Source organism: Pelecanus crispus, chromosome 10, assembly GCF_030463565.1.
Source record: "Pelecanus crispus isolate bPelCri1 chromosome 10, bPelCri1.pri, whole genome shotgun sequence".
Lineage (NCBI taxonomy): Eukaryota > Metazoa > Chordata > Aves > Pelecaniformes > Pelecanidae > Pelecanus > Pelecanus crispus.
In genome coordinates, this window is record NC_134652.1 from 31,087,869 (window position 1) to 31,099,652 (window position 11,784).

Here is an 11,784-nt window from a genome sequence, read left to right on the forward strand (position 1 = left end):
CTCGCAGGCCCCGCGGCCCGGCCGCCTCCGGGCAGGCCAGGCAGCCCTCGCTGACCGTCAGGGCCGACCCCCGAGCCGGCCATCTCTCTCTCTACACCTGCGCACCGAGGGCGCTGCGGTTAAAATCCCCAGGGCAGCTGGCACTTCGAGACCGTTATCTGCAGAGGCTAGGCCGGCCCGCTGCAGCTGGCCCCGCGGGGGGCGGCCTCCCCGGCCCGGCCCGGCCCCGCCGAAAGGGCGCGGGCGGCACAGGGTGCGCGACCCCGGCGGCCCCTCCGCTCGAAATGGCGCCGCGGGGGCTCCGCGGCGGCGGGTGAAATGGCTGCCGGCCAGCGCCGTTGGCCCCGTGGCGAGGGTGGCGGCTCTGCTCTGCCTCCCGGCGGGAGCGGCAGCTGCACCGCGGGCAGCGCCTGATTTACGGGCTGCGACGTGCCGAGTTGCGTAAGGCAGGGCGCGGCTTGCGGTGGCTTCCAGAAGCTTCCGTGCCCTTGTTAAAAATGGCTTCCGCGCCCGTCCGGGAGACTGCGGAGCGTCACTTCACCCGGCCTCCGCGAGCCAATGGCGCTTGTATGCTGTGGAGTCACGTGGGGTGAGCCAGCCAGTCACCGGGAGCGCGCGGGGCAGCCTGACGCCACTTCCGCGCCTGAGGCGTCTTTCCGGGTTTGCGTGTGCAGTCCCGGAGTGGGGTCGGTCGGGCCGAGCGGGCGGGAAGCGGCCACCCAGGTGCGCGGGGGCGGGCGTGGGGGGGCGGCCGGGCTGCGGGTGCCGGTGCCACGCTGGGCCGCAGCCGTGGGCCCGGCGGGAACAGGGCCCGGCCCAGGTCTAGGCCCAGGCCCAGGCCCGAGGTGGACGCTGGTCGCCTCCCTGCCCCCTCAGGGGTCCTCGCCGCCTGCCTGGGCTGGAGCGGGTTTCCTCATGCCTTGGTGCAGCGGTGACTTCGCAGTGTTTCCTTACTGCTGTATTGACTAGTTACGGTAGTGGGATGTTGATGGTGTGTTGCTTTTAACGTGGTGCTGTCGTTCGTTCTTGTTCTTAAGCTAATGCTTGAAGTTGTCTTGCTTCAAATATCACTTTCAAAAAAATGAAAATCAAAATCACGGAGCTGTCGCTAAGTTCCTGCCAACTGTATCTTCCCAGTGGAAGAGGGGAGGTTAGTGGCAGAAACAGGATGTGTCTATGAAAGTACTTCCACTTGTAAAAGCAGGATTTCATAACAGCTTGACAGCAAAGTGACTCTTTCTAGCAGCAGGATTATTTTCTCACCTTCACTTCTTTTTGGTTAATGCTAGCTGCCCAATCCCGTGGGTGCTCGTTTCACATGCATGTTTGAAGTTACCTTTATTTAAAATGCTCTTAAATTATATTGGACATTGTACATATAAACTATGAACAGTAGTTTGAAAAAATGGGTAGGTAGTTGGTGTGTCTTGTGATGTCAGGGGTTCTATGCAGTCATAAAGTATGTGTAACTATAAGGACCTGGGGTTTTTTATGTGTAATGTGTGCACAACTTGTGGAAGTAAGCTAACAATTTTAATACTCTCTGCAGAATACACAGGCTGGTGTCTGCTTAATGCTGTCAGTTTGCCCATGAGTGGCGTCATTGTTCTCTGGTCAAAGCTGCACAAGACGACCTGAGTGTGTGTTCTGGGCTGTGACCTTGACTGAATGCCATGTCCATAAAGCTAATTAGTTTTCCAATGGATAGCTTAAAACCTCTCTCAACCTTTTCCTACCACATATGTTACGCTATTTACTTATTTGGGCCTAAACATAGCTGAAGTTCATGTAAGTGTGGAGCATCTTTTTGAACACTTCTTTGGAGGGCAGAGTACTCATGCAGTGTTATGTCTCAAAGTGAAAGTTGTTGAAGTAACTCAAAACATAAGTACATGAAGTACTTGATGTCATTTATATGTTTAAAAGGGGGTATGTTATCCTGTTTTTGTGTAAGTTGTGAGAGAGAACTGTTGGAAATGGGAGACAAATGTAGCTAGAACAGAGTTAAACTGCATATTTAAGAAGGTTTTGGCTCTTACTACAGTAGTCTAATGATAGTACAATTTCTGTTACAGGCTGTAGTGTAGTTGAAAATAAGTAGTAAGTGTACCTTGTTGTCTGAAAACCACATAACAAAATAGTAAAGCATATTTTCTCATGCGTTTGCAGGAACACGGTCTGTTAAGTTATCTAAGCAACCATGCTGGCTGCAAGGCTAGTATGCCTGAGGGCGTTATCATGCCAGACTATCCGCCCCACCATTACTCAGGCTTCCCCAGCTTTGAGGAACTCCAGTATAAAAGCATACAGGCTGTGGCAGCCTAATCAGGTAAGGTAATTCTCTTTCTAATGGTTCTGACTGCTGATATGTTAGAGTTGAGTGTTTTGCCAAAAGAATCACTTTGCGTGGAGTACCTGTTTTGAATGATCACGAGCCTTCTACTTGTTTGAGGTACCCGCTCTAATTTACTGAAGGAAGAGTGTTACTCAATCAAAAACCAGGGGTTTTAAGAGCAGTTGAAATAATATCGTCTGTTCCAATGACTATTTCTCCATTAAAATTACTGGAAGAAAGAACTTAAAGGAGGTAGGTAGTGTTGGCCAAGCCTTACTCTGTAAGGCAGGAGGAGCAGAAATTCTTGTCTGATCTCCTCCTCGCTCTCTGTTTCTGAGCAAGAGTCTTAAATATAATATTAAATTAAAAACTTTCTTTTCAAAGACTTTAGTCCCAGTATGCCTGTAGAGTTGTAGCCCAGGTTAGAGCAATTTCTGAACTATGGCAGGACTGTCATGGGTCTTACCAGCAATTTGAAAAACCGGAGTGTCGTTACCCTAAGACGCTGTCTGTTTATTCTTCATTGAGAGAAGATGTTTCATTTTTGCTTTCTGCCCAGGTAACTCACAGCTGTTAAGAGGCATTGCTCTTTTGTCATCATCTTGGTGAAAGCGCCAATGGCAAATTCTTCACCTCCTTTGTATTTTCCTCTGAAGCATAGAAAACTGTTTTTAAGCATCCTAAGTTTGTAGGTGTGTTGGGGTTTGTGTGTGTGTGTGTTTTCGGGGGGGAGGGGGCGGTTGGTGGTTTTATTTCTGTGGCAAGTGCTACATAATTACAGTGTTGGGCTAGCTTTCCTTAGATGTAAAACACAAGAAAACTGAAGCGCTGCGGTAAACTTCCTGATTTTTATTGCTCTAGTGGCTGATGATAGTGATGCTTGTAGGTTTCAGGTTTTAGTGCTAAAAGAAACTCACAGGTTTGAGTGAGCCCTTGGTTGCTCAGGTGCCTGCATAATAATTTAGAAATTCCTGGAAAAAAATGGCAAGGAAACTTCAAAAGTTGTTCCTGAGCTTAAATACGAGTTTATTCTGTGTTGTTCTTGCAGCTTACTAAGACATAGACTTTGAGCAGCATGCTACATTTATTTGGAGCTTGTCAGCCTTAAAAATCTTAAGTTTATAGGCCTTTGTTCAAGGTTTGTTCTATAAATCAAGGCTAGAGTTGAAGGCAAAGAATCGGTGCTGTTTTTTTCAAATATGGCATCTGTAAAGTCTAAGTACTGTGCAAGAATAATTTTTTTACATAAAAGTATTTACGTAAAGTGTTTTTACATAGAAAGCAAAGTATTTTTTTTACAAAATAAAGAAGTAAAGGTTATGGGTTTACATTTTTAAAAAAAAAAAAAGCTTTATGGCCTTGTTTGGTATAGTGGGACTAGAGTAGAAGAAAGGCAAACTGAGAACTTCAGCTTCTGAAATTCAGAGTGTTGGTTCTGTAGTTCTAGAATGCGTGAGTGTTACTCACAAAACTTCCTAAACTTTAATGTTCGGTTGTTGTCCTTGAGCGCAGTTGCTTCATGTCTCGGGGAGGTAAGCACGGCTAAATAAGAGACTGCATAGCAATTTTAAGTGTAGCAAGTAAATCGGTAAGAAATGTCTTCTGTTTCATTTAATTGAATCTTTCTTTTTGTTATTTCTGAATCTAACAGTGTTATGCCACCAGAGTAAGAACGGGTGTAAGGCGTGGAAAAATTGGCCAGGAAATTAAAGAAGCAGCATTTGAGCCATCTGCAGAAACAGCACTTAAAGGTAGAGTAGCTCTGCTTTAAATACTGAGAATCTTTTTGAAGCTTAATGTAAAACTTCCTTGAAGGAATTGGTTTCCTTCAAACCATTAAAGAGACTGAGAAATTTTTTTCATGTGTAAGTTTGCTTAGTGATCTCCCTCAAACAACTGGAGACAGTTTCTCTGCTTGTTTTTCGATGTAAAGTTTAAAGCTGCAAATATGTCACAGTATAGAGAAATTTCTTAATGTCTCTAAGCTGCTTTTGAGAACTATTAAGTCAAAAATGGTTGTCTCTTACTGGAGACTTGGTTGCAGATACTAAAAAATACACTAACGCTTTGCTACATCTACTTTGTATACTGTTTAAAGGACGGATTTTTGTACAGTGTGTACAGTTTGTCAAAAAAAAGGTTTCTGGTGCTACGGTTATGTGCTATGCTTGCTAGTACATCTAGTGTGGATCATAATTTCAGTGGATTACAAGGGATTTTTTAGATAGCAGCGTTCAGCAGAACAGACTTGTACCTGTGCTGTAATAGTATTGAATTGACTAATGGAATATACGTAGATTGGCTAGATAGTGTCTCTGTAACACATTAGGAAGAAGTGTAGCCTTAAAGAGAGTTATACAACTGAAGGCATTTGGTCTCAGCTGCTCTTACTTCTGCTGTAACAATATTTTTATGATTGATACTTATATTTGTAGCAGTAATCTGATATGTGGCACACAGGCAGTATGTCTAAAATTCAGACAGTAGAAACAGATAGTAAATCATGTTGTTGCCCATGAGCTTTGGAAATCCCTTTTTAAACTGATCTGGATCTAATTGCTACCAAAGAGCTCTTAAAGGAGCAAACATTAAGGGCAGATGAATGAGAGGAAAGGACTCGATGTCTAGTTTTTCTCCTGTTTTGTAGCAAGTTGGATAGTGAAATGGTACACTAAATCAGCTGACAGGTGACTTCTTCTGTTGGAGAACCTGGTAACTGGTTTTGTGTTGGAATTCCTGTCACTGTAATGAAGGTCAGTAAGCCTGGCATGTTACTAGCTGTTCTCTTATTTCTTATTCTGTGTTATGAAGCTATATTGTGTTGGTAGGCCAAATGTAGAGTTTTTCACATGTAGCTCATTCAGAACTGGTAACGCAGTGACTTAAGTGGAGCTTTAAGAAAGAGGCCTAACATGGATCAGCTATTGCAGATGCAACGAAACTCATGTGAGGATGTTATTAACTATCTAAGAAAAAGCATTCATGAGAGTGTGGATTTTTTTTTTTTTTTTTTTTAATACAGCCGATCGCCTGGGGAAATTTGTTGTTGCTGGAGGGGCTGCTGTTGGCCTGGGGGCCCTCTGTTACTATGGAATGGGCATGTCCAGTGAGATCGGAGCTATCGAAAGAGCTATGTAAGTAAGATGGTTTACTGTTTAAATAAAGAGTACGTTAAGCAAATTTCCCTCCCTTTATATCCATGTCTTCTTTAGCTGGTATCACCCAGTGTACACACAGCTTACTTTTTTTTTTTTTTTTTTAAAGTTCTGAAAAAAAGTTCAGAAAGCCCTCACCTCTGTCTGTGCAGGATTTTAAAGCATATAACTGAAAGCAAAATTTAAATTACCCAAGCTTAAGTGGATATTGACTTAAGTGAGTTCCTTTGTTTTGCTAAATTTGAAATTTATTTGTGAAGAGTATATAAATACATCTTATGAGGTGTGCCACAGATAATTTATGAAGGGTAGTCTTCTGTAAAACATACTTTGCCTGGTGTTCCTGTGAGACTGTTCATTAAACTTTAACGCACCATGTCGGAAAGAGAGTCTCCTTTGAACATGCTATTTATCCTGGCATAAGCCCTGCTCTGATAAGTATGTTTTGCTTAAAACTTTGGTGTTTGGCTTTCTGGCCAACAAAAACCTGACTGTGATGGCAAAACCATGTAGTTACTTAGACTTAAAAGGTGATTAGTGATAAGCTCAGGCTTGGGAGAAGTGAGTGCCGGAGACATTTTGCTTTACTGACTCTGCATTTATATTTGGAAGTGACTATCTAGATTCATACTGAATGCTTGCTAGTTGTATCTGTGAGAAGCTTTTCACTGATAGAGCTATCTGTCATTTTTTTTCTCCACAAGCCTTTGAAGCAATGGGTCAAAAGAGTAAAATGGGAGAAAATGTGTACAATATGTTTAAGTTTGATGTTAGTAGGGAAGGCTTCCTGTCTGAAGTATGACCAAATCATACTGCAGAAACTCATTCACGTCTAGGTCTGTTGCTATTGTTAGAGATCTCAAAATGATGTTCCTGTCTTGCAGTGTCACATGATCATGTGCACTGTGACTCAGCAATTTGCGAGCTGCTCAGCAGGCTACTTATGCCCAGTACACGTTCTGTAGACGTTTTTTCTTAAACCAGTTTGTTATATATACACCATTCTATTTTTCTAGTTAAAAAGCACTCGTTACTCTGTTTCCTGTGTATGCTTCCTCCTTAGAACTGAACTATAATTAGCATTATTTGTAATTTGCAGTGTTTCTAGAGAGTTATGTTACATTAGACCAGCAAATTTAAAAGTTCAGCCACCTGTGCTAAGGTAAACTTACGGCAGAAGTTGCTAGACCACATCATTATTATGAAACCTGCCTTATATCCATAGCTATGAATATATTTAACAGCTTGATTGTGTTTTTAGTTGGTCTTCATTCTGATACTGGTAATTGCACAGCTCTGTATTACTGCTTGTTTTTTAGTATTTGGCCACAGTACGTGAAAGACAGAATTCGCTCTACTTACATGTACTTTGCGGGAAGCATTGGCTTGACGGCACTGTCCGCTGTAGCAGTAAGCAGATCTCCAGCACTCATGAGCCTTATGACAAGAGGCTCCTGGCTGGTAAGCTTATGTTATAGAAATAAAAACATTTACTGAGAAAAGACTCCAAATGTGATGGTCAAAAAGTGAACTATAAACTACTTGGTGAAAAGTAAGGCAAAACCTCACTTACACTAGTGTCCTTATCCATAAAGACTACTTAAGTATCCTAATGATATTTTGTGATTTAAGATTTGGTGATTCTAATTACATGCTGATGTGCACCTTCTATACTCCTTTGATAGTTTGTCTAAGACAAACTACATGAGTAAAAAAAAATGCTATACTATCCTTACCCATCTATACACAAGCAAGGACCTGTTATAAATAGCCATCTGAGGCTAAGGACACCATTTCTGTCGCTTTCTAAAAATGGAAACTGCGGTCCCTATGCATTCTGTGCTCTTCTATATAGCTCTTTGAAAGCTGTCGCCTCTTTGCCAAGGCTGAAATGATACTAGTAGGCAAATCATCCAGGCAAACTGCTAACAAAATGTGCCCATTTAGTACATATTCAGCGTGTTAAGTAGAGTGGAGCGATAATAGTTAAATGCTAATACCTACATAATTTTACGGAGACTAATTTAATAATGCATCCTTGGTGATAAACCAAAGTTGTACATTTCTGACCAGTTTGCTAGCTGCTGGATGATTCTGCTCAGAAAGGAGGCAGTGAGGTTTAAAAATCATTGGTAGCAAAAGCATGTGAACTAAGTATTGGCTTTGGGTGGAGAAACATACAAGAAAAAAGTAAGGCTAACATTTTGGGTATCTTAATGAGGATTAGAATAAGCAGTGGAACCATACATTTTCCTTCTCTTACCTTACACATCTAAGAGATTGTTGCTGTCTTACTGATAAACTTGGGGTTCCTAGAAGACTGAGTAAAAGTAAAATGGGAATTACTGCAAGCTAGGATCTGCAAAGATTTGACTATAACCTTACAGGAGTAAAATTGACAAATGCTCCAGCTATGAAAACGTTGCTCTGTTCAGAATTACACTATTGACTTTTAGGCTAGGAGGTTAGAACAGAGACCCTGTGTCCTAATGCTAACTTGAGCTCTGCAACTCTGTTTTTACAGGCAATAGGTGCAGCTTTTGCAGCTATGATTGGTGCTGGAATGTTGGTCAGGTCCATATCCTACGAAAATAGCCCAGCAGCTAAACATTTGGCTTGGATGATGCATTCAGGTATGCGATTTTAGTGTTCACTGTAGAGATGTATATGCTTGAGTGTGACCAGATTCTTACTTTAACAAAACTTTGACTTTAAGGTAAATTTTTATACGCTGCTGTAGAAGAGTTAAGATTTTTCAGAGACCAGTGAGAATTGAATGTCAGGCAGATTTCTGAAGTGTCTTCAACACAACTCTTAACATTTTTCAGAATCTTCTAAAAGTCCGGCTCAAGTTAAACTTGAGATATGTATATGCCGCACTGGATAGAACTAAATTGGTTTCATAGCTGCTTTGGTTTTGTGACTGCTTTCTGGCACTATAGCTTCTGTAAGCACTATTGCCTACACTTAACCACTCTTCACACATACAGGATAGGAAAGTATTTTGAGAACTTGACTAGAAAAATGAGATTTTAGTATTAAACTGCAGCTTCTTAAAGACACGTTCCCATCAGGTACGTAAGCTGTGAGTACAGATCAGTTTCTTACTAATGGTAGCTACTTCAAATAGCAATGGCTATCATTTTTCAAGACTGTTTTGGCAGAAATAATTTATTTTTCAAGACACGTGGATGTTGGGCACTGGAATCATACTTGCCTCTCAAGCTAACATTTCTACCAAGAAGAAATTGTGTTTCTTTTAGTGATTAAGTTAAACAACCTAATGTGATATTAATGGACTAGATGAGGATTCATACAAGACTAGCAAAAAGTCTGGCTTACTTGTCTGACTAATTATTGTAGCAGAAATCTGTCCTGCTTTTCAGTGTTGAGGGCTCCTATGGCTATTTTGTAGTTGATTAGTCTATGCAAAGTACCTCTTACCAGCTCTGTTTTGAACAGATCAACGTGTTGACTTCTGTTAGTCTTTCTTCCAAAGACCAGCTCCTTGAAGTACTCTACAGAGATAGATAAAAGTAGGTCATGGAATTTAAGGTTGCCAATTTATTGTGCTCCCTTCTAGACAGGTGCACAATCAAGTGTGTTGGTATTTTGTCATGTAAGTAGATTAATTTGAGCTGTGTTATCGGGGGGGGGGGGGGGGGGGGGGGGGGGGGGGGAGGGAGGTTGTTTTGGTAGGTGGTGTTTTTACCAGAACTATTCCAAATCTTACGGGTGGTGTTTTGTTTTCCTTTGACTAGGTGTCATGGGTGCAGTGGTGGCTCCTGTAGCCCTTTTGGGTGGTCCTTTGCTGATCAGAGCTGCCTGGTATACTGCTGGAATCGTCGGAGGGCTCTCAACTGTGGCCATGTGTGCTCCAAGTGAAAAATTTCTGAACATGGGAGGACCACTTGGAATAGGCTTAGGCTTTGTTCTTGCCTCTTCAATTGGTAAAATACTGTTTTAATACTGTCAGATAAAGTAGGTCATAAACTTAAGCTGCTAAGATGCAACTCATGTTTAATTGCAGATTGGTCTGTCCAGTTAAGATGTGCCTTAAATAGCCCTTGCAACTCTAGCACAGCAGAAAATACTCTGTGAAATTTGTTCTTGCAAACAGACATGAAGTTACAGTTCTGGCAAGTGTTCATCTGATAAATGGCCAATAGTGGTGGCTTGTATTTTTAATTACTGCCAGTGACTAGGGAAGACAGTAAACGCGATCTTAGTTCTTGATCCGCTTGCTCTCCCCTTATGTGTTTCTAGGCATTGTTGTAGTCCTAGGGACAGAAGTACTTTCACATGAAGAAAAGTACGTGGGATTCCCTAGGGTGTTCAAAATTACTGAATCGGGTTGTATGTGGTGACATCTCCAGCTCAGGTATTGAAGTTCTTGGTATCAACAATGCACCACAAATTGAGAATTGAAAACTCATTGAAAAACGTGTGCTACAGTAACTGAAGTTTGACCCAACTCAGAGTAGCAGATACACATAGTAGCTTTCTTTAACACTATTGTACATTTCTCTCTAGGATCCATGTTTCTTGCCTCCTACTTCTGCTTTTGGTGCTGGCTTGTATTCGGTAGCTGTTTATGGTGGATTGGTACTCTTTGGCATGTTCCTGCTCTATGATACCCAGCATGTTATCAAGCGTGCAGAAACTGTTCCGTATTATGGAGCAACAAAATACGATCCAATCAATGCGTAAGTATTTTGTGTTAATGCAGCTGATCTCAGTGTCTGTAAGAATTTGCTTCAAGCTATATTGAAGTATGCTTTAAAAACAGCCAGACCTTTTGTTTACTGTTCAAAAAGTCTATTGTTGTTAAATGTGAAGAATCACAGGGTTTAAAAATACAATGCAAAAATAGCTAGTGGTGTTAAAAGTGAAACCCGTCCTGCCTGAAATGAGAGAAACGGGATTGGATGTGCGGTGTCACGTGCTTCTAGCAGTACTTTCTAAAAAGTATTTTTGGTTTTCTAAAGCATTGCTGGGAGAATTTATAGCTTGCTTTCTGAAAATGTGTCAATATCAGCTGAGACAAAAAATGTTAACTCCTTCATAGTCACTTAATATTCACTAGTCTTTGTCACTAAATAAAAAAGCTTCAACAATGTGATAGGGAAAGAAGGATTAATTGGCTTTCAGTAAAGACCAAGTCTGACTAACAAGTAACTTGCTTGTAAATGTTGTCTGTCTGACCTTAGGAGAATTGTTTACGTCCTTGACTCTGGTTTCTTATGCTTGAAATAGAGTAACGCTGACCTTCTTCAAAATTCTTGGAGATAAACAGATAAAAGTACAGCATAAAAGCAGAGGGCTACTGTATGAGAACAGTATGCTGTCTGTTAAGACTTTTTTAAGTAGTTCCTGCTGGCAGAGATGGTAGAACAAACATAGAGGGGTTTTTTTGACTTTCAAGTAGTGAGGACAATCATAGTTGGGTTTTGGTTACAGATGCTTCAGGAAGGTTTTTAAAAATGAAGTATAATGGTGTGAAATGCCAAAATAATACTATTTCTGTTCAACAATATTAACTTTGATTTCCTGTTTCCTAGGTGCATGGGTATCTACACAGATACACTGAACATCTTCATTCGGGTGGCCACCATGCTTGCGGGTGGTGGAGGGTGGCAGGAGAAAGTAAACTGAGACTCCTCTTTGCAGCTGTCTGACAGCCTACCTAGTGCACATACTAATAAAAATTCGTGGTTACAAGCAGTTTTGCTGCAAGTCAGAAGTTTAAAGCATTTCAGCATATTGTTTCAGTGCAATGTGATTCAGACTTAATAGTTCTTCTTCAAACACTTTCCAGCTCTCTGTTTAAAACAGTGTGAATTGGCTTCTAATTGTACATTATTTTGGGAAAGTAAATTATTTTTAATATATGAGTAAAATATTCTATCTGCTTTTTAATGGGTTTGACAGCAGTTGAACTCGTACTTTCTTTTTTTTTTTACTGTTACTGCATAGTAAAGGAAGTAATTTCTAAACTGGTATCCCATAGGCAGATAGGGACACAAGCTACTCATGAAATGCTGTTGAGATGCATCAGTTTTTCAGTTAAGATTGCATAAATGATATTGTAGTGACACATTAAGAAGAACTGAACAAATTAGATATGGCACTAAATGCAGTAATGACTTCTGCCTGGGCAGAAGTTTCAGAAAAGTTTAAGCAATTGTCAGAAATTGCATTGGATGTGACAGGTGAGGTGACCAAAGGAGACAAGATGAGGAAACAATGTGCATTTGTCCCATATGAACTTCCAGTCTTTCTGAAGTACACATG

At 41.3% G+C, this 11,784-nt stretch overlaps 1 protein-coding gene across 1 annotated transcript; it reads left to right on the forward strand.

Moving 5' to 3' along the window:
• The first annotated feature begins 675 nt into the window (after positions 1–675).
• GHITM (growth hormone inducible transmembrane protein) lies at positions 676–11,689 on the forward strand. Its single transcript, XM_075718001.1, has 9 exons — positions 676–723; positions 2,170–2,329; positions 3,987–4,086; positions 5,358–5,469; positions 6,810–6,951; positions 8,015–8,123; positions 9,252–9,447; positions 10,032–10,196; positions 11,052–11,689. The coding sequence occupies exons 2-9, from the start codon at positions 2,201–2,203 to the stop codon at positions 11,143–11,145; spliced, it is 1,047 nt and encodes a 348-aa protein (XP_075574116.1). The 5' UTR covers positions 676–723; positions 2,170–2,200; the 3' UTR covers positions 11,146–11,689.
• The last annotated feature ends 95 nt before the right edge of the window (positions 11,690–11,784 follow it).